At 46.2% G+C, this 23589-nt stretch overlaps 1 protein-coding gene across 1 annotated transcript; it reads left to right on the top strand.

The window, feature by feature from the left end:
* Nucleotides 1-155: 155 nt before the first annotated feature.
* wnt11 (wingless-type MMTV integration site family, member 11) lies at nucleotides 156-23119 on the top strand. The gene is made up of 5 exons (XM_052025709.1): nucleotides 156-279; nucleotides 2067-2302; nucleotides 3966-4243; nucleotides 5991-6283; nucleotides 22925-23119. The coding sequence occupies exons 1-5, from the start codon at nucleotides 197-199 to the stop codon at nucleotides 23097-23099; spliced, it is 1065 nt and encodes a 354-aa protein (XP_051881669.1). The 5' UTR covers nucleotides 156-196; the 3' UTR covers nucleotides 23100-23119.
* The last annotated feature ends 470 nt before the right edge of the window (nucleotides 23120-23589 follow it).

The following is a 23589-nucleotide window of genomic DNA, read 5'->3' as shown; positions in this document are numbered from 1 at the left end:
AGGGTAAAAAAATAGGAATTAGTTCTTTTTAAAACCGCATGTGATTACTTTCCTGCAATTCGTGCTTGCTTATTGTCTGATTATACTCCCCAGATTCATCACGTCAGTTCTGGCACCTGGCTCTGACTGGACAAAGGGTCAGTTCAGACTTGCGTTGACTTGTCTTCTGTTGGTTGGTTCAGACGCCATCAGAGGAATGAGACTGTCTCTTGGTTGCGTTCTCGCATCTGTCTGCGCCCTGCTGCTCAACTCGAGGTTCTGTCATGCCATTCGATGGCTGTGAGTATCGTTGTGTGCATGCTTGTATCTTGCATATGTCATGTGTGAACAGATATGCTCATAATGCATTGCGTCTATGTATCCTGTATGAGACATATGTGTATGATATGTGTGCACAGGAATGTTTGTATATGATGCACAAATATATAAAGTTTACATCAAGTATGTATTTGATATGTGTGTGTCTCTGTATCCACACCGGGATGCCAGAAGGCTAAGGGAACTTGGCATGTCCGCAATGACCCTCACCAATTTTTACAGATGCACCATAGAAAGCATCCGGATACATCACGGCTTGGTACAGCAACTGCTCTGCCCAGGATCGCAAGAAATTGCAGAGTTGTCAACGCAGGACAATCCATCACACAAACCAGCCTCCCCTCCATGGACTCTGTCTACACTTCCCACTGCCTCAGGAAAGCAGCCAACATAATCAAAGACCCCACCCACCCCGGTCATTCTCACTTCTCCCCCCTCCCATTGGGCAGAAGATATAAAAGCCTGGAAGCACGTACCACCAGACTCATGGACAGCTTCTATCCCACTGTTATCAGATTCTCGAACAGACCTCTCATACGCTTAAAGATGAACTCTTGATCTCCCAATCTACCTCGTCATGGCCCTTGCACCTTATTGTCTCCCTGCACTGCACTTTCTCTGTAACCGTAACACCACATTCTGCATTCTGTTTTGCTTTTGTCCTACCTCAATGTACTTATGTATGGAACGATCTGTCTGGGTGACATGCAAACAAAAATTTTTCACCGTATCTTGGCACATGTGGCAACAATAAACCAACTACCAATTCTCCCTGTGACCGCATGGGTTTCCTCCACGTCCGAAAGACATGTAGGTTGATTGGTTAATTGGCTCTGTAAGTTACTCCTCATATATGGCTGACTGCAAGAATCTGGGGGTAGTTGATGGGAATGTGGAGAAAATAAAATGGAATTAGTGTAAATGGGAGTTTGATGGTCAGCATGGACTCGGTGGGCTGAAGGGCCTGCTTACATGCTGTATGACTCTATAACTCCACATATTCTCTGACTTCCCTTTGCATCTCTGCTGTTCACCCCAACTAATCTCTCTATTATCCAGTTTCACATGCTCATTACTCTGGATAAACATGTCTATCTCAAGTTTCCTGTTAGATTTATTAATGGCCATTATTAACGGCCTTGAGTTTAATGTTTGGCATAAGACCAAAAGTTTTGTTTAAAACTTTGGTCTGGCTGCACTTTGAGCATTGTGTGCGGTTCTGGTCACCCCATCACAGGAAAGATGTGGAGGCTTTGGAGGGGGTGCAATTGAGGTTCACCAGGATGCTGCTTGGATTAGAGGGCATGAGCTATAAGGAGAGGATGGACAAACTTGGATTGTTTTCTCTGGAGCGTCGACGGCTGAGGGAAGACCTGATAGAAGTTTATAAAATTACGAGAGGCATAGACAGGGTAGACCGTCGGAATCTTTTTCCCAGGGTGGAAATATCAAGTACTAGAGGACATAGCTTTAAGGTGAGAGGGGGAAAGTTTAAGGGAGATGTGTGGGGAAAGTTTTTCTCCATTCGAACAGGCTGCCAGGGGTGGTGGTGGAAGCAGATACAACAGTGGTGTTCAAGAGGCTTTTCGACAGGCACTTGAATGCGCACGGAATGGAGGGATATGGATCATGTAGAGGCTGTTGAGTTTAATTTGGCATCTTGCTTGGCACAGACATCATGGGCTCAAGAGCCTGTTCCTGTGTTGTACTGTTCTATGTTCTACGTACTATGTTCTATTTCCATACAGGGCTCTGGCCAGGACTGGATCCTCAATTCCCTTCAATCAGACGCAGAACTGTAAGCACTTGGAGGGTCTGGTCTCTGCACAACAACAGCTCTGTCGAAGCAACCTGGACCTCATGCAGAGCATCGTTCAGGCAGCCCGAGAGGTCCAGAAGACCTGCCGAAAAACCTTCTCCGACATGAGGTGGAACTGCTCTTCCATTGAACTGGCTCCTTACTTCCCACCAGACCTGGAGAGGGGTAAGTGTTACTGTTGGTGCATTAACTGGACTCATAGGACCATGCAGCACAGAAACAGACCCTAAAGCCCATCGAGTACCTGCCATCCCTCAACCACCCACTTACACCAATCCTACACTCATCCCATTTTATTCTCCCCACGTTCCCATCAACTCTCCCTAGATCCTACCACCCACCCCAGACGTTCTCTCTTCTCCCCCCTCCCATCGGGCAGAAGATACAAAAGCCTGAAAGCACGTACCGTCAGGCTCAAGGACAGCTCCTATCCTGCTGTTATAAGACTATTGAATGGTTCCCTAGTACGATAAGATGGACTCTTGACCTCACAATCTACCTCGTTATGACTTTGCACCTTATTGTCTGCCTGCATTGCACTTTCTCTGTAGCTGTAACACTTTACTCTGCATTCTGTATTGTTTTACCCTGTACTAACTCAATGCACTGTGTAATGAATTGACCTGTATGATCGGTATGCAAGACAAGTTTTTCACTGTACCTCAGTACAAGTGACAATAATAAACCAATACCAGTACCAATACTATATCCTTCCATCCATTCATTCACCCGTCCACTCATTCATGCATTGAGCCTAAATATTTGGGGTTTGAAGTTTCACTGCCCACTGTGTGGCTCTGTGTTGAATTTGGTTTGCTGTGAAGTGCCTTGGGTATTTTACTCTGTTAAGGGTGCCATAGTGGACAATGTGATGATCCTTTCCTGAGCACCAGTTTTGAAACCCAGCACTGGACAACAGAGGGCATAGACAGGGGAGATAGTCTTCTTTCCAGGATGGAAATGCCAAGTACTAGACAGGGTAATATTGCATTCAGTTCTGGTCGCCTCATTATAGGAAGGATGTGGAAGCTTTAGAGAGGGTGCAGAGGAGATTTACCAGGATGCTGCCTGGATTGGAGAGCATATCTTATGAGGATAGGTTGAGTGAGCTCGGGCTTTTCTCTTTGGAGAGAAGGAGGATGAGAGGTGACTTGATCGAGGTGCACAAGATGATAAGAGGCATAGATCGAGTGGACAGTCAGAGACTTTTTCCCAGGGCGACAATGGTTAACATGAGGGGGCATAATTTTAAGGTGATTGGAGGAAAGTATAAGGGAGATGTCAGGGGTAGTTTTTTTACACAGAGAGTCGTGGGTGCATGGAACGTACTGCCGGCAGAGGTTGTGGGGGCAGATACATTGGGGACATTTAAGAGACTCTTAGACACATGAATGATAGAAAAACAGGGAGGTATGTGGGAGGGAAGGGTTAGATAGATCTTAGAGCAGGATAAAATGTCGGCACAACATTGTGGGCTGAAGGACCTGTATTGTGCTGTAGTGTTCTATGTTCTAGAGGGCAAAGCTTTAAGCTGACAGGCGGAAAGTTTAAAGGAAGTTTACATGGCAAGTATTTCACACGGAGAGTGGTGGGTGCCTGGGACAAGCTGCCGGGGAGAGTGGAGGAAGCAGATACGACAGCAACATTTCAGAGGCTTTTAGACAGACACATGAACAGGCAGGGAATGGAGGGATACAGACCATGTGCAGGCAGATGTGCAGTTTAAATTGGCATTGTGGTCGGCACAGAAATTGTGAACTGAAGCCCCTGTGCTGTACTGTTCTATGTTCTAATAGGAGAACTGATGACCTCAACCTTCTCATTCCAGGTACCAGGGAGTCTGCCTTTGTCCACGCTTTGTCTGCAGCTGCTATTAGCCACACAATAGCCAGAGCTTGTACTTCAGGAGACCTCCCTGGCTGCTCCTGTGGGCCTGTCGCTTCCGAGGCTGCGGGTCCTGGTTTCCGATGGGGTGGGTGCAATGACAACCTGAACTATGGAATCCTGCTGGGATCCAAGTTTTCCGATTCTCCGATGAAAATGAAAAAAACCAGATCGCAAGCAAACAAACTGATGAATCTACACAACAGTGAGGTTGGACGGCAGGTAATTAATGATGCCCATGGTCTTCGGGTTGGTATCAATCCATTCATTGGGATTGGTTCTGGATTTATCCTACTTATTTGGGATGTGGGCAACATTGGGCACTTTTACTAGTTGTTCAGTTGAATACATTAAGTAGGTCCCCAGCCAGTTTGAGGGAATCTAAGATGGATTTTCATTAAAGAATTCCATGGATGGTTTTTGAGTAGTAACTATTTTGAGCAGATGTCTCGCAGATGCAGTGAGAACTGGAGCAGTGCAGACCTAAAAATCAGTCCATATACAATACCCGACTGTTATGTTTGTTCTTCATCGAGAGACAAACTTCACGTGGGTTTAACATCTGAACATTTTATTAACCAACACCAGACTGGCTTGCTTTCCCTCTCTTTTTTACAGCCACTTTCTGTTCCCCCATGTGATCCCTTGCATTGCCTACTGGGAACTGTAGTTCTTTATTATAACTACATAATAACACATAATAACACAACGACCAAGTTGTTGGGGGCTTGCGTTCCTGCAAACCCATCCACATTGTGATTGTCTGTAGCACAAACCCTTGACAAACGGTGAGGGGCTGTGTGACCGATTTTCTAGTCTTGTCATTCCTGCATGAGAATGTACAAGGCATGGTTAGTAACTCTGCAGATGACACTAAAATAGGTCTTATCGTGGACAGTGAAGAAGGCTATTGAAGATTATAGGGGGATCTTGATCAGCTGAGTAAGTGGGCCGAGGAATGGCAAATGGAGTTTAATTCAGATAAGTGCAAGGTGTTGCATTTTGAGAAGACAAATCAAGGTAGGACTTTCACAGTGAATGGTAGGGCCCTGGGGAGCATTGTAGAACAGAGGGATCTTGGAGTACAAGTACTTGGTTCCCTGAAAGTGGAGTCACAGGTAGACGAGGTGGTGAAGAAGGCTTTTGGCACACTGGCCTTCATCAGTCAAGGCATTGAACATAGAAATTGGGAGGTCAAGATGCTGGTCAAGCCACACTTGGAGTACTGTGTTCAGTTTTGGTCACCCTGCTATAGGAAAGATGTAGTTAAACTGGAAGGAGTGCCGAAAGGATTTACAAGGATGTTGACAGGACTCGAGGGACTGAGTTACGGAGGGAGGTTTAGCAGGTTGGAACTTTTTTCCTTAGGCCGTAGGAGACTGAGAGGAAACCTAACGGAGGTAAATAAAATCATGAGGGACATAGATAGGGTCTTCTTCCCAGGTTTGGGGGAATCAAGGACTAGGAGGCATAGGTTTAAGGTGATAGGGGAATGATTATTAGGAACCTGAGGGGCAATTCTTTTACACAAAGGGTGGTATCCATATGGAACGAGCTGCCAGAGGAAGTGGTTGAGGCAGGTACAATAACAACTTTTAAAAGACAGTTGGACAGGTACATGGATAGGAAAGGTTTAGAGGGAAGTGGGCCAAACGCGGGCAAATGGGTCTAGCTTCGGTGGGCACGTAGATCGGCATGGACCAGTTGGGCTGTAGTGTCTATTTCTGTGCTGTATTACACTGTGACTCTATAACTGGGACTTAGATAAATTTTTGGAAGATCTGGATCTGGCATAGGAGTTGAAGCTTGGGGCAGATCATCCATGTTCATATCAAATGGCGGGGCAGGCTTGAGGGGCCGTGTGACCTATTTCCCAGTGTCCTTATGTCATAATCTTCTGTCAGAGAGCAAGAAAGCTGCTCAGTCCACCACGGCTGACGTCCTTTTGATGCTGTTCTGCAACCTCCAGGCCCTGAAGGCGTCAGTCGAGATAAAGTGTAAATGTCATGGAGTTTCGGGCTCCTGCTCAGTTAAGACCTGCTGGAAGGGGTTGCAAGAACTCAGCAGCATTGCCCAGGACCTCAAGCTGAAGTATCTGTCGGCTACCAGGGTGGTACATCGACCAGTGGGCACACGGAAACAGCTGGTCCCGAAGGACATTGACATCAGACCCATCCGGGAGAATGAGCTGGTGTATCTGCAGAGCTCTCCGGACTTTTGTACGAAGAATGTGAAACTAGGATCCAATGGGACTCAAGAGAGGTAAGGCATTTACAGAGGAAAGCGCAACACCAATATAATGACATTCACAACCTCAGGAGATCCCAATGCACTTTAAAGCCTTCTAAACACTTGAGCGTCCAAGGCAAGACAAGCTTATTGTCAGGTTAACAAGTACGGTGAGGTACAGGTACAATGAAAACTTGCTTGCAGCAGCATCACAGGCACATAGGCACAGACAACACAAAGAACATAAATTATACATAAATTATTAGAAGACAGTGAAGAAAAAAGACTGCAAAACACACTTTAGTGCAAGAACATAATCAGAGACAAGTCCATGTGCAAGAGGTGGTCCGTAGTGTTCCGTTGCTGAGGTAGGGTTGGGGTTGTGCAGGTCGATTCAAGAACCTGATGGTTGTGGGAAAGTAGCTGTTCTTGAACCTGGTGGTGTGGGGACTTCAGGCTTCTGTATCTCCTGCCTGATGGCAGCAGCAAGAAGAGGGCATGGCCCAGATGGTGGGGATCCTTGATGATAGATGCCGCCTTCTTGAGGCAGCGCCTCCTGTAGATGCTGTCAGCGGTGGGGACGGCTGTGCCCGTGATGGACCGGGCTGCGTCCACTACTACCTGCAGCTCTTGCGTTCCTGTGTGTTGGAATTGCCGTGTCCGTCTAGTGAAGCAGACACGGTATAAAGACTTTGCAAGAAGAGGGCATGACCCGGATGGTGGGGATAGTGGTTATAATTGTAATGCAGTAAATGGAGCAGCCAGCGTGCACAGCAAGATCCCACCCGTGGTACTGCAATAGTGACCAGATTATTTATTTTAGTGGTGTTGAGTCAGGAATAAATATTGGTCATGATACCAACAAGGGCTCCCTTTTCTCAGCAGTGGGGGAGGGCTAACAGTGCAATGCTCTCTCAGTGCTGAGCTGAAGTGTGAGCTTAGATCTTTATGTTCAAGTACCCATGGTTGGTCTTGAACTCAGAACCTCCTGAGGGAAAAATGCAACTAACCAACCAGCACATGGGAAAAGATATTCTGGAGTGTGGACCCTCTGTAACCTCCCTACCTCAGTGGTGTAGGGCAAATTGGGAGATGGTGCAGGTGTCCTCAACCTCTTCTAGGAAAGACCTGGGGACAAAGAAATTGATGGCCTCTGTCCCCTTCACTGCCACTGGCAATGTGGTCCCTGCCCTGCTTCCCAGGTATTGATGTGACCTCCTCAGAGAACTGAGATCTCTTCATGCATTGTGCACTGCTGAAGTGTGTGTCGGAGCAATACTTGCTAAACACCTCCGGTGGATGGGGTTCCCTACTGGGGATCCCTTTTCCCTAGGGAAAGGGAATAAAAAACTAGAGGGCAGAGGTTTACGGGTGAGAGGGGAAAGATCTAAAAGGGAGCTGAGGGGCAACTTCTTTCATGCAAAGGGTGGTGCGTATAAGGAACGAGCTGTCAGAGGAAGTGGTAGAGATGGATCCACTAACATTTAAAAGACATTTGGACAGGCACACGGATAGGAAAGGTTTAGGGGGATATGGGCCAAATGCAGGCAAGTGAGACTGGCTTATCTGGGCACCTTGGTCGGCATGGACGAGTTGGGCTGAATGGCCTGTTTCCGTGCTGTATTACTTACTCCAAGATCTATGACTATCGTTCCCCTTGTCCTTCACCTCTCTCATCTAATACATCACTCCGGTGTGTCAGCTCTTTACTCATTGTCCGATTTGTGCTTAAGACCCAGGTGAAAGTCTTAAGTCTGGTAGTAGAAGGCTGAGAACATCCTCCTATCTCTGTGTGGAGTTCTCCAAACAACAACACTCTCTCAGATTTCCTTCTAACCAAATACTAACAAAGTCGTAAGTAAATGGTGATCCCCATAAATCACAGAGGGAGAGAGGGGCTGCTAAAGTAGTGATTAGAATAACACTTTACAGCACCAGCGACATGGGTTCAAATCCGGCCACTGCCTGTAAAGAGTTTGTACGTTCTCCCTGTGTCTGCGTGGGTTTCCTCCGGGTGCTCCGGTTTCCTCCCACATTCCAAAAACGTACGGGTTAGGAAGTTGTGGGCATGCTATGTTGGCGCCGGAAGTGTGGCGACACTTGCGGGCTGCCCCCAGGACACTCTACGCAAAAAAATGCATCTCACTGTGTGTTTCGATGTACATGTGACTAATAAAGAAATCTTATCTTATTGGGGTGCATTGTAATCTGATGGCATGGTTTAACCACCCTGCTTGGTTCCTACATCTGCAAGTGTTGCACATGCAACTGACACGGCAGACAGAGTCTGTTTTCCACGGTAGGGGTGTCTAAAACTAGAGGGCACACATTTCAGGTGAGAGGAAAGAGTTTAAAGGAGGTACATTTTTCACAATGTGTAGTTGGTATCTGGAATGAGCTGCCAGAGGAGGTGATGAAGACAGGAACAGTAACAACAGTTAAGAGGCGTCTGGACAGGTATTTGAATAAGCAGGGCCGAGAGGGATATGGAATTAACACAGGCAAATGGGATAGAATAGATAGGTATGGTCGGCATGGATGTTGTGGGCCAAAGTCAAAGACAATTCAAAGTCGAGTTTATTGTCATGTATACACAGGTGCAATGAAAAACTTCCTTGCAGCAGCATCACAGGCACATAGCATCAGATAAGCAGCGGTCATAAGAAAAACATAAATTATGCCTAATTTTTACAAGAAAGGGCCTATTTCAATGCTGCAATGTTTCAATGACATTCCCAATATGGAAACTGGCACAAGGCACACATTGTGCATTAAACTCCAGTACCCTTAATGCCCAAATGATGTGGGGGGCAGGCATGGTAGTGTAGCGGTGAGTGTAACACTATTACAGCGCCAGTGACCTGGGTTCAATTCCGGCCGCTGTCTGTAAGGAGTTTATACGTTCTCCCCGCGTCTGCGTGGGTTTCCTCCGGGTGCTCCGGTTTCCTCCCACATTCCAAAGACTTACGGGTTAGGAAGTTGTGGGCATGCTGTGTTGGCGCCGGAAGCGTGGCGACACTTGCGGGCTGCCCCCCAGAGCACTCTACGCAAACAATGCATTTCATTGTGTGTTTTGATGTACATGTGACTAATAAAGATATCTTATCTGTTATGGAGCCCAGTTAGTGGTGCAATATTGGACAGACTAGAGTAACAATGAGAAGAACATTAACAGGTTGGGAAAGTGCAGGGGGAGTAGTAAGGTGGGCATCAAATGGGAGACTGGCTCACTTTGTTGGGAGAACTGAGAGACCACATATACGTGGATGGTACAACACTGGATGGGTGCAGGAACCCAGAGAGCAGGAGGTGCAGGTCCTCAAGTGTTTGAGGATGGTCGGATCAGCTCAGGTGGGTGCAGAGAAGAGGGACAGACAACAAAAGCAAGGAAGTTATGTTAACGTCTGACAAAATACTGGTTAGACCCCAGCCGGAGCAGTGTAATCAGGTCTGGACACTGGACCTCTGGGGGAACATCAAGAACACAGGAGCAGGGGTAGACGACTCAGCGCCTCAAGTCTCTCCCATCATTCAATATGGTCATGGCTGATCTGCCCCGGATCTCATCTCCTCCTCTGTGCCAGTTCCCCATAACCTTCAACTCCCGATCTTTCGAAAAGTTACCTCCCTCCTCTTTAAATACCTCCAGTGATCTCACCTCCTTAAGTTTCTGGGGTAGAGAATCCCACAGATTCACCACCCACTGTGAGAGAAAAATTCCTACATAGTTCAGTTTTAAATGACCACCCCTTATCTTACAATTACATCCCCTTGTTGAAGGGTCTCCCACAAAATCTACCCAGCCTTGCTCCCTCAGACCATAAGATAGGGGAGTAGGATTAGGCCATTCGGCCCATCGAATCTGCTCCAACATTCAATCATGGCTGATTTTTTTTTCAACCCCATGCCATTAACCCCCTCACCAATCAAGAACCCATCAACCTCTGCCTTGGATACACCCAATGACTTGGCCTCCACCACCCTCCATGGCAACGAATTCCATGGATTCACCGCCTCCTGGCTGAAGAAATTCCTCCTCATCTCAGTTTTAAACGGATGTCCCTTTATTTTGACGCTGCCCCCTCAAATCCTAAACTCTCCTGCAATGGAAATATCCTCTCCACGTCCACTCTATCCAGGCCTTTCAGTATATGTTTCAATAAGATCACCTCTCATTTTTCTAAACTCCAAAGAAAACAGATCCAAATTCTTTATCTGCTTGCAATTCCTCTCATCCCGGGAATTAGGCTAATGAATTTATTTTGGACTGCGTCTAATGCCTGCATATTGAGTTATAGAGTTATATAGCCAGAAACAAACCCTTATAGAACATGGAACAAAGAACACTACAGCACAGTACAGGCCCTTTGGCCCACATGTTGAGCTGACATTTTATCCTGCTCTAAGATCTATCTAACCTTTCCCTCCTACATAGCCCCCTATTTTTCTATCATTCATGTGTCTATCTAAGAGTCTCTTAAATGTCCCTAATGCATCTGCCCCCACAACCTCTGCAGGCAGTGCGTTCCACACACCCACCACTCTCTGTGTAAAAAACTTACCCCTGACATCCCCCTTATACCTTCCTCCCATCACCTCAAAATTATGTCCCCTCGTGTTAGCCATTGTCGCCCTGGGAGAAAGTCTCTGACTGTCCACTCAATCTATGCCTCTTATCATCTTGTGCACCTCTATCAAGTCCCCTCTCATCCTCCTTCTCTCCAAAGAGAAAAGCCCCAGCTCACTCAACCTATCCTCATAAGACGTTCTCTCCAATCCAGGCAACATCCTGGTAAATCTCCTCTGCACCCTCTCTAAAGCTTCCACACCCTTCCTATAATGAGGCGACAAGAACTGAACACAATACTCCAAGTGTTTGGCTGCAGGGATTGGTGCTGCGTTTGTCATGAAGACTAATGATTTGGATGAGAATGCAGGTGGCATGGTTTGTAAGTTTGCAGAGAACGCCAAAGTTGCTGGTATGGTGGACATTGAAGAAGGTTGTCCAAGGTTACAACATCTGGGAAAGTCGGCAAAAGAACAACAGATGGAATTTAACTCAGGTAAGTGTGAAGTGGTGCATTTTGGAAGGTGAACCAGGGCAGGACTTACATAATGAATGGCAAGGACCAGGGGAGTGTTGAAGAATAGAGAGAACCTTGGGGTACATGTACATAGTACGCTGAAAGTGGCAACGCATGTAGATAGGGTGATGGAGAAGGCACACGGCACGCTTGCCTTCATCGGTGAGGCACTGAGTACAAGAGCTGGGACATCATGTTACAGTTGTACAGAATGTTAGTTACGCTGTACTTGGAATATCTCGTGCAGCTCTGATTGCCGTGCTATAGGAAGGATGTGATTAAGCTAGAGAGGGTGCAGGAGAGGTTCACAAGGACATTGGAGACACAAGAGACTTCAGATGCTGGAATCTGGGGCAACAAACAATCTGCTGGAGGAACTCAGCAAGTCGAGCAGCATCTGTGGGAGGAAAGGAATTGTCATCCTAATACAGGGTTTCAATCCAAAACCTCGACAATTCCTTTCCCCCCCACAGATGCTGCTCGACCCCTTGAGATTCCCCGGTGGATTGTTTGTTGCTTCACAAGGACGTTGCCTGGATTGGAGGGACTGAGTTATCAGGAGGGATTGGACAGGCTGGGTCTGTTTTCCCTGAAGCAGAGGAGGCTGAGAGGTGACATGTTGGAGGTATGTAAAATCACAAGAGGCATAGATAGGGTCTAGCATACATAGGGCATAGGTAATGTCTGCTTCCTGTGGTGGAGTGTCTAAAACTCGAGGCTGTAGGTTTAAGGTGAGAGGGAGGAGGTTCAAAGGGGTTTTCCCACAAAGATTAGTTGGTATCTGGAATGAGCTGCCAGAGGAGGTGGCGGAGGCAGGATCAGTAACAACATTAAAGAGCAAAAAAGATTCCAGGTCAGAAGTCTCTTGTTAAGAGGAATCTGGACAGGTACTTGAATGGACAGGGCATGGAGGGAAATGGAATTAGTGCAGGTAAGTGGGACTAGTAGAGATAGGTATGATGGTCAGTAGAGACGTGGTCGGCCTTAGGCTGTACAACTCTTGTGACTCGAAGGTGCATTGGTCGACTGCTTGAAGGAACTGCAGGCAAAGGGCAAGGAAGTAGGTTTAGTGGAATAGCTCTTATCCAACACAGGAGCAATGGACAAAATGACTTCCAGCAAAGTTGTAACGCTCAGAGATTCACTAAAGACGAATCCAGTTGGAAATTCTTTATCCAAAGATTATCCATTGTGTTAACGACAGGTGGAGAGGCTCACCTATTTTCCCAGTAATGAGGACCTCATTAGCCTATGAACAAACTCAAACAACACAAGAGGCATTAAGCGAGAAGCTAGATCAGAACGCCAGGGGAGAGAGGGATTGAAATGATTGACCAAAGGAGGAGTGCAATGCAGTGAACAGCAGCAGTACACAGTTGGGCTGAATGGCCTCTTTTCTTGGAACTCAAGTGGGCCATCAGGTAGCATCTATGGAGGGAAATGGGCAGTCAATGTCTCGGGTCAAGACCCTTTATCTGGACTGAAATGTGGACTGTCCATTTCCCTCCACAGATGCTGCCTGACCCGTTGATTTCCTCCAGCTCTGTGTGTTGCTCCACATTCCAGCATCTGCTGTCTCTTGTGTCTCCCTCTGACCTCTTTTCTTGCTGTAACTACTGTAAACTTTGTAAATAGGAGCAGAGTTGAACAGCTATTAGTGGGAACAGGAAGAACCAGTTTGCGAGAGGGGATTTTACAGCAAGGCCATTAGCAACTCTTTGTCACTAAGTAATAATTTCACAATGATACCCAATGCCAGCTAAATCACTCATTGGAAGTAATGTATTAATTAGAGCTTTTCATAAGTGAAAATAGTGATTAACAAGAGACTTCGCTAAGTGTTAATGGATATCCTGTTCCCTACTTTGTCAGAGAGAAACATATATGACTTTAGCAAACTCTCAGATCTTTGGGTGTTGAGACCAGCCTTCTAAGCATTTCACTTTTCAGCATCCAGATATCTCTCCTTTTGAGAGGGGCCTCTCTGATTTTTTTTTCAAACCCCAGCGTGGATTGACTCTCTTTTTCTGTAACACACTCCAGTCTTACGATCCTATGAAACATCAGTGTTGCTTCAATTCTGGTCTCACATATTCCTATCACTCCTCATTAACTTTCAACACCCGAAACTCTGGTATTCCTTTTCCAAGCCTCTCTGCCTCTCTTCCCTCAAGAAGCCTTGTAGAACCAATCCCCAGCCAAGTTTGTGGTAACTGATGTGACTTAATGTGTCAATTTTTCTTTTGGTCTGATTTAAATTCCTGTCAGTTGTTTTGGGTAGTTTTATGGGCTATGTTAATGTGAAGTCATTATTACACCCAGTACATCACCGTGGAATGCTCACTTCTGGTGACAATGGAGTCTATAGTACAAGTGGTGACATGTTGTAATGGGAGGCTCTCTCCAGCTTAATTAATAATTGCAGACCCTTACACACACACACACACACACACACACACACATGTACACACGCACACAAACACACACGCACGCACGCACACACATAAGCACACACGCACGCACACACATGCACGCACACAAACGCACACACATGCACACACGCACACACACACAAACACAAGCACATGTGCGCGCACACACACACGCACGCACAAACACACACACACCCCAGCACGTACACACACATAAACATACATTCACACGCACACAAACACACATACGTGCACACACACAAACACATGTATGCACACACGCACGCGCGCGCACACACACACACACACACAAAGATTCAGTCTGCTCCTCCGTATGAGAGAATGCAGCAAGGTGATTACTGTAGAAATTGTTAAGTGGTTTAATTACTTCCAAAGGTGGGACTTGAGCAGATATTGTGAAATCTATCCTCTGAAATACGTGACCAAGAATTTTGCACAAAAATCAAAAGAACTGTGGAGGCTGGAAATATGAAACAAAAGCAAAAAATGCTGGAATCACTCAACAGGTCAGGCTGCATCTGTGGAAAGAGAAATAACGTTAAGCTTTCAGGTCAAAGACCCTTCATCAGAACCGTTGCTTCCAATTAAGGAAGGAAATCCGCTTGGTTAATTAACCTTGCTGGTTCTCCAAGGATGTAAAAATACTTAAAGAAGAAAAATCTTGCTGTTTTCAGCCTCGAGTGCCTCAGGGCCTATGTAGCACTTTTTAACTGGAGTCACTTCTACAGTGTGGAAAACATGGTGGTCAATGCCACACGCAGGCTCCCACAAACAGCGTTGTCATAGAATCATACAGCATGGAAACAGGCCCTTCAGACCAACGGTCCATGCCGACAAAGAGTCCCATCTAAGCTAGTCCCGTTTACTCATATTTGGCCCATATCCCTCTAAACCTTTCCTATCCCTGTAACTGTAAAGTTTCCTTTAAATGTTGTTAATGTACCTGCCTCAACCACTTCCTCTGGCAGCTCGTTCCATATACTGACCACCCTCTGGGTGAAAAAGTTGCCCCCCAGGTTTCTATTAAATCTCTCCCCTCTCATCTTAAACCTGTGCCCTCTAGTTCTTGATTCCCCAACTCTGGAAAAAAGACTTTGCACATTGGCCCTATCGATGCCCCTCATGACTTTATACACCTCTATAAGATCAGCCCTCATTCTCCTACACTCCAGTGAAAGCAGCCCCAACCTGCTCAACCTCTCTCCAAAACTCAGTCCCTCGAGTCCAGGCAACATCCTCTTAAATCTCGTCTGCACCCTTTCCAGCTTAATGGCATCTTTCCTATAGCAGGTGACCAAAGCTGAACACAATATTCCAAATGTGGCCTCACCAACGTCCTGTACAACTGTAACATAACATCTCAACTTCTAAACTCAGTGCCCTGACTGATGAAGGCCAGTGTGCCAAGAGCCTTCTTCACCACCCTGTCCACTTGGGACCAGTTTTGGGAACCATGTACTTGTACTCCAAGGTCCCTCTGTTCTACAACACCCCCTAGGGCCTTACAATTGACTTTGAATGTCCTGCTGTGATTTGTCTTCCCAAAATGCAACACCTCACACATATCTGAATTAAACCACAATGGTCAATTCATCATAGAGACCATAACGATGCAGGACCCTGAGGGCACGTATCACCAGACTTAAGGACAGCTTCTACCCCACTGTGTTAAGACTATTGAACAGTTCCCTTATAGAATGAGATGGACTATGACTTCTCGATCTACCTTGTTGTGACCTTGCACCTTATTGCACTGCACTTTCTCTGTAGCTGTGACACTTTACTCTGTACTGTTATTGTTTTTACCTGTACTACATCAGTGCCTCTTTCCCAGGGCACCAATGCTCAATACAAGAGGGCATGGCTTTAAGTAATGGGTGGGAAGTTCAAGGGAGATATCAGAGGGAGGTTTTTCACCCAGAGAGTGGTTGAGGCATGGAATGTGCTGCCTGGGGTGGTGGTGGAGGCAGGTACATTGGTCAAGGTCAAGAGATTGTTAGATAAGCATATGGAGGAATTTAAAATAGGGGGATATGTGGGAGGAAGCTGTTAGATAGTCAGGCGAGCTTTAAAGGTTGGCACAACATGGTGGGCCGAAGGGCCTGTATTGTGCTGTATTGTTCTATGGTTCTATGGTTCTAATGCACTCTGTACTAACTCATTGTAACTGCACTGTGTAATGAATTGACCTGTACGATCAGTATGCAAGACAAGTTTTTCACTGTACCTCGGTACAAGTGACAATAATAAACCAATACCAATACCAATAATGACGAATACTGGTCCCAGGACACAGGGGAGAAGCTCCTTGGAAGCATTGGCTGTGGAATCTTCCATGTCCAACTAACAGGACAGACAGGGGTTGAAACACAACACCTGTGACAGGGCAGCACTCCCTCAGCAGTGGCACTTGGAGAGTCAGTGTAGGTTACATGCTCAGGCCTCCCACTGACTTCGTGAACCATTACCGTGGGTTACGTCCCTCTGAAACCAGGGTGCCTAGTAGCTTGGTAACTGGTTTATTATTGTGACACATACCGAGATACAGTGAAAAGTTTTTGTTTGCGTGCCATCCAGACAGATCATTCCAGACGTAAGTTCAACGAGGTAGTAAAAAGGAAAAACAGAATGCAGAATGTAGTGTTACAGTCACAGAGAAAGTGCAGTGCAGGGAGACAAATAAAGTGCAAGGGCCACAATGAGGTAAATTGAGAGATCAGGAGTTCATCTTTATCATATAAGAGGTCTGATAAAGAGTCTGATAACAGCAGGATAGAGGCTGTCCTTGAGCCTGGTGTTACGTGCTTCAAGGTTTTTGTATCTTCTGCCCGATGGGAGGCGGGAGAAGAGAGAATGTCTGGGGTGGGAGGGATCTTTGATTATGTTGGCTGCTTTACCAAGGCAGCGGGAAGTGTAGACAGAGTCATTGGAGGGGAGGCTGGTTTCTGTGATGTGCTGAGCTGTGTCCACAACTCTCTGCAGTTTCTCTGACCTGGCATTACTGCCAGGCAGTTGCAGATGCATTGAACAGGGACACAAGTCGAACAAAGGGCGAATAATACAGAGGCAATGACAAGACATGCTCCGCACACAGACCCACAAGCCATTGATACATCAGTTTGCACAGTAGTGTAGCGGTTAGCATAATGCTATTACAGCGTCAGTGACCTCAGTATAGCAACACTATGACCACTTTGATCACTACAGCTCCAGCGACCCGGGTTCAATTCCAGCCGCTGTCTGTAAGGAGTTTTTACGTTCTCCCTGTGTCTGCGTGGGTTTCCTCCGGGTGCTCCGGTTTCCCCCCACTTTCCATAGACGTACAGGTTAGGAAATTGTGGGCATGCTATGTTGGTGCCAGAAGTGTGGCGACACCTGCGGGCTGTCCCCAGAACAGTCTACGCAAAAGATGAATTTCACTGTGTGTTTCGATGTACATGTAACTAATAAAGAAAGCTCATCTCATCAAATACTCATCTGAGACAAAAGACAAGAGAAAATGCTTTTTGCAAAACATGTATCTGAGTCAAAACTTAATTAAAATTTCAGAACTATGCTCTGTTTATGAAATGTAGGTTTGGCAGCAGGTTGACCAGTGACCTAAGTGAAGACGCATTGTAAATCTGGAACAGAACAAACTGGGAGCCTTTACAGGTCAGGCAGCACCTGTGAAGTGGGCAGGAGTTGGACCCACCTTGCAACCAAAGATAATTTGTCGCGTGACTTCTCTTTGGTGTTATCACCCCTTCTCTCTGCAGGAGGTGCCTGAATCACTGAGAGCTCTTCAGCATGTTTCTAGCTCTCCTTCATGGGAAAACTGCCTCTTGTTCAGTAGCTGACAAACATTTCAGAAGTTGGTTGCTGTGTTGTCTAGGCCAGCTCCTTGTCCCAGAATTCTAATCTCTAAAAGGGGCACTCACCTGTTTCAGAGTGAAAAGATTAATTAGAAGCAAAATTAAACTCTTTTTTCCTCCTTCTTGTCAAACCACAGTAAATGTTTAATACAACACTGTCTTGGTAAGTTGGTTGAGAATTAATCAAATCAAGTTTATTGTCATGTGCACAAGTACGGTGAGGTGCAGGTACAATGAAAACCTTGATTGCAGCAGCATCACAGGCACATAGGTACAGACAACACACCGGATATAAATTATACATAAATTGTACAAGGCAGTGAAGAGAAAAAAAAGTCTGTGCAAAACAAGACCTTAGTGCAAAAAAAAAGACACATTCAGAGACAAGTCCACGGCAGTGCAAAAGGTGGTCTGTAGTGCTCCGTTGCTGAGGTAGGGTTAGGGTTGTGCAGGTTAGTTCAAGAACCCGGTGGTTGTAGGGAAGTAGCTGTTCCTGAACCTGGTGGTGTGGGACTTCAGGCTTCTGTACCTCCTGCCTGACAGTAGCAGCGAGAAGAGGGCATGACCTGGATGGTGAGGATCCTTGACGATAGATGCTTGAGGCAGCACCTCCTGTGGATGCTGTCAGTGGTGTGGAGGGCTGTGCCCGTGATGGAGCAGGCTGTGTCCACTGCTGTCTGCGTCACATTGGTTTACAACTCAGTTCATATGTCGACCAGAAAGATGACAGGTTGAAATAAAAACAGAAAATGCTGGAAACACTGAGCAGGTCAGGTATCATCTGCGGAGAGAGAGACAGTTAATGTTTCTCTTCTTTAAGTTTGATTTCTCACTTTTCCTATTTCTGAGATCATCAACCTGAAACATTCACTGTTTCTCCACAGGCGATGCCTGACCTGCTGTGTGTTTCTGGCAGGTTCTGATTTTATTTCAGGTTTTCAGCATCTGCAGCTTTCTTTGCTTCTCAACGAACATTGCAGGACGATGACCTTAAGTGAGGAAGATGCCAACCTTTCAAAAGGTGATAGTTTTCTTTCTTTTAAAGCTATTAACAAATCAGTTACATTTATTTGACAGACTGCCAGCTCACTTTTACCAACACCACCTTTTTACTGAAGGGATTTAAACAAACTCACATTCTCAGAGTGATGTGGTGAGGTTTGAACTCACTCACTCTAGATTAATCCAGCAGACTGTCCATGCCTTTTGACACTTTCTCCTGTGTGTAGCTGGCTATTTCCAGCAATAGCTGTATTTAATAATACAGGGATCATCAGGTTTAGGGTGAGAGGGGAAAGATTTAAAAGGGACCTGAGGGGCAACTTTTTCACGCAGAGGGTGGTGATTATATGGAACGAGCTGCCAGAGGAAGTGGGTGAGGCAGGTACAATAGTATCATTTAAGAAGCACTTGGATAGCTACAGGGAGGGGCGGAGCTTAGAGGGATATGGGCCGAACACAGGAAATTGGGACTAGCTGGATGGGCACCATGGTCAGCATGGACTGGTTGGGCCAAAGGGCCTGTATCCGTGCTGTATTGCTTGATGGGATACAGGCCCTTTGTATTGCAGGGATCGGTTCTGGGACCTCTACTTTTTGTGATATTTATAGATGACTTAGATGAGGGGGTGGAGGTCTGGGTTAGTAAGTTTGCGGACGACACTAAGATAGGCGGTGTTGTGGATAGTGTGGAGGGCTGTCGGAGCTTACAGAGGGATATCGATAGGATGCAGAGCTGGGCTGACAAGTGGCAGATGGAGTTCAATCCGGAGAAGTGTGAGGTGGTACACTTTGGAAGGACAAACTCCAGGGCAGAGTACAGGGTAAACGGCAAGGTACTTGGCAGTGTAGAGGAGCAGAGGGATCTGGGGGTTCATATTCACAGTTCATTGAAAGTTGCCTCACAGGTGGAAAGAGCAGTTAAGAAGGCCAATGGGATGTTGGCTTTCATAAGTCGCGGGATTGAGTTTAAGAGCCGCGAGGTTATGATGCAGCTTTACAAAACTCTAGTTAGGCCACACTTAGAGTACTGTGGTCAGTTCTGGTCGCCTCATTATAGGAAGGATGTGGAGGCGTTGGAGAGGGTGCAGAGGAGATTTACCAGGATGCTGCCTGGATTGGAGAGTATTGAATATGAGGAGAGGCTTAAGGTGCTGGGGCTTTATTCACTGGAAAGGAGGAGGATGAGAGGAGACATGATAGAGGTATATAAAATATTGAGAGGAATAGATAGAGTAGACAGCCAGCGCCTCCTTCCCAGGGCACCAATGCTCAAGACGAGAGGTCATGGCTTTAAGGTTATGGGTGGGAGGTTCAGGGGAGATGTCAGAGGGAGGTTTTTCACCCAAAGAGTGGTTGGTGCATGGAATGCACTGCCTGGGGTGGTGGTGGAGGCAGATACATTGAACAGGTTCAAGAGCTTGTTGGATAGGCACATGGAGGAACGTGAGATAGAGGGATATGCGGGAGGAAGGGGTTAGGTAGTGTGAGGGTGGTCTTATGGACGGCATGACACGGTGGGCCGAAGGGCCTGTTTTGTGCTGTATGGTTCTATGGTTCTATGGACTCTATGAATCTATGACCTATTTAAGATGAAGTGAGATGATCTTTTTTTTGCTCAAAACATTGTGAGTCTTTGGAACTCTTGTTCCTCAGGAATGAGTCTTTGAATATTTTTAAAGCAGATGTAGATGCATTCGTGATTAGCAAGAAAGTGAAAGATTAGATGGGAGTCTGATTACAATCAGATCAGCCACAATCTTATTAAGATAGGATAAGATTTCTTTATTAGTCACATGTTCATCGAAACACACAGTGGAATACATCTTTTGCGTAGAGTGTTCTGGGGGCAGCCCGCAAGTGTCGCCACGCTTCTGGTGCCAACATAGCACGCCCACAACTTCCTAACCCATATGTCTTTGGAGTGTGGGAGGAAATCAGAGCACCCGGAGGAAACCCACGCAGTACAAGGTAGATTGGGAGATCAAGAGTTCATTTTTAACTTTTGAGAGGTCCATTCAAGAGTCTGTTAACAGCGAGATAGAATCTGTCCTTGAGCCTGGTAGTACGTGTTCTCAAGCTTTTGTATCTTCTGCCCGACGGGAGGGGGAGAAGAGAGAATTTATTCCATCAGGACTCAGTGGAAATCAACGAGGGAGCTTATTGTGCACATGGTCCATTCTTATTGTCTCAAAGGATATTACATCCATTACAGTTCAGGACACTGCCTTGGGCTGTAGAAAGTGGCTATTATATTGGCATCCTCATCTTGCTTTAGACCTGTGTTCCCACTAGGAACTGTCTATGTCACACACAGACATCGTGGGCTAAAGGGCCTGTTCTTGTGCTCTTTTGTTCTATGTTCTATGCAAACATTTATCTACCTTCATTTTAAATACCAGTGCTCTCTCCGCTATCCTTAAGATCCTGTGTCCCTTACAATATACCAACAGTGCTGCTCTATTGGACTCTGTTAAGGTGGAGGTTGCAAGTGAAATCTGCTGCTTAGTCCATTTGACTTGGTATTCCCAGTGACTGAGGACCCTCTTTGACCTCCTGCAATGTTTTTGTCCGTACAGGATGTGGTAGAGCTGAAACATGTGATAGGCAATGTCCATACCGGATCTGGTTAACAGGTTATTGGCTGTTGGGCTAGAAACTGCATTGAGAATTTACAGGTGACAACTCAGAAAATATTATCTCTTCCTGCCACTTGCTTCCCAAGGGGGTATTTAGAGAGGGCAAGGTTGAGAACCTATTCACTGGCACATGCGTTGGGGGTTAAGAGACAAACTCTCCACTGACCTTCACTGGAAAACTCTTTCCTGAGTCAGAGTCGTTTGTTCTACAAAAATAGAAAAGAGTTAAGATTTGCAAGAACCCCACTTTGTCAGATTATTAATTACACATAGAAACTAACATGTTTCTTGACATCGTAAGCTCTTGAGCTTTTATTGAATTCAATGTTCATGGGTTTGATTTAGTAATGCAACCTAAATTATATCAGTGAAGAGAAAAAAAGACCCTGTGCAAAAAAAAACCAAAGGCACAATTGAAGACAAGTCCACGGTAGTGCAAGAGGTGTCCTTAGTAGAACATAGAACAGTACAACACAGGAAAAGGTCCTTCAGCCCACGATGTTGTGCTGAATTAATTAAGCTAAAGACACCTAATCGCTTCTGCCTGTACGTAGTCCATATCCCTCCATTCCCTGCACATTCATGTGCCTATCTAAGACCCTAAGAGTAGTGCTCCAGTGCTGAGGTAGGAGTAGGGTTGTAACAGTGCAGGATCTGAGGGCACAGCCTCAGAATAAGGGGACGTTCTTCTAGAACTGAGATGAGGAGAAATTTCTTCAGGCAGAGGGTAGTGAATCTGTGGAATTTGTTGCCACAGAGGGCTGCAGAGGCCAAGTCATTGGGTGTATTTAATAGTCATAGTGGAGTTTATTGTCATCTGCATAAGTACATGTGTGCACAGGTGCAATGAAAAACTTACTTACAGCAGCATCACAGGCACATAGCATCAGATAAGCAGCATTCACAAGAAAATATAAATTAACCATAAATGATATACAAGTTTTACAAGAAAGAATACAATTAGAACAAAAAAACAAAGTCCATTTTAAGATTAAGATTTCTTTATTAGTCACATGTACATCGAAACACACAGTGAAATGCATCTTTTTTGCATAGAGTGTTCTAGGTGCAGCCCGCAAGTGTCGCCACGCTTCCAGCGCCAACATAGCATGCCCACAACTTCCTAACCCGTACGCCTTTGGAATGTGGTAGGAAACCGGAGCACCCGGAGGAAACCCACACGGGGAGAACATACAAACTCCTTACAGGCAGCGGCCAGAATTGAACCCGGGTCGCTGGAGCTGTAGTGATCAAAGTGGTCATAGTGTTGCTATACTGAGGTAGTGATTAGGGTTGTGCCGGTTGGTTCAAGAACCGAATGATTGAAGGGAAGAAGGCAGAGGTTGATAGGTTCTTGACTGCTAAAGAGGTTTAGGGTTTTGGGGAAAAGGCGGGAGAATGGGGTTGAGAAAAAAAATCAGCCATGATTGAATGGTGGAGCAGACTCGACGGGCCGAATGGTCCAATTCTGCTCCTATATTTTATGATCATATAGTGCAGGAGGCCACAGACAGGAAGGTCAAAGTTGGGAGTGGGATGGGGAATTAAAGTGGCTGTCAGGAGACTTGTTCTTTATCCCATTTGTAACTCCCAACCTGTTTGTATTTTTGCCCCTCTTCCACTCTCCTCTCCTCCTGTGGTGTAGGCAGTGCAACAAGACATCTAACGGCAGTGACAGCTGTACTCTGATGTGCTGCGGCCGTGGCTATAACCCCTACACGGAGAAGGTGGTCGAGCGCTGTCATTGCAAGTACCACTGGTGTTGCTACGTGACCTGCAAGAAATGCGAGAGGATGGTGGAGAGGTACGTCTGCAAGTGAGCCCCTTGGCCCTTCTCCCCACCTCCTGTCCCCCTCTCTCCCCCCGCACCCTCCCTAACCCCCCACCAACTCCAGCACCCATTGACAACAGCCCTCGGCAATACTGGATGAACCAAAGAACGCCATTCATTCCACTCTTGACGGCTCAGCATGCGTAAGCATACGTCACCTCTGCCAACGTGTGTGTATATAATATAAATGTATGGAGATCTACTTGTGTCACCGAGGATGGGTAGCTTTCCTTCGAACATCTGGTCCTACTTCTCACTGGATTGACAAGAGAAGGATTAACAGGGCAGCCGTGCTATTGACAATCCTATTGTCCTTGATGGTGAGTTTCCACTCCCTGTGCGTTTACGCTCCCTCACCCACACGAGAAAATAAGGGGTGGCTGACATCCTTCAGGCTTTAAGAACTGCCGAGGACCATCTTCCATCTCCAAAATGCTTTTGCTGAAGAAATGAGTGAGAAGTTCCATTTCCTCGCCAAG

This window comes from Pristis pectinata, chromosome 11, assembly GCF_009764475.1.
Source record: "Pristis pectinata isolate sPriPec2 chromosome 11, sPriPec2.1.pri, whole genome shotgun sequence".
NCBI classification, from domain to species: Eukaryota; Metazoa; Chordata; class Chondrichthyes; order Rhinopristiformes; family Pristidae; genus Pristis; species Pristis pectinata.
This window is presented reverse-complemented; position numbering and strand designations above follow the sequence as displayed.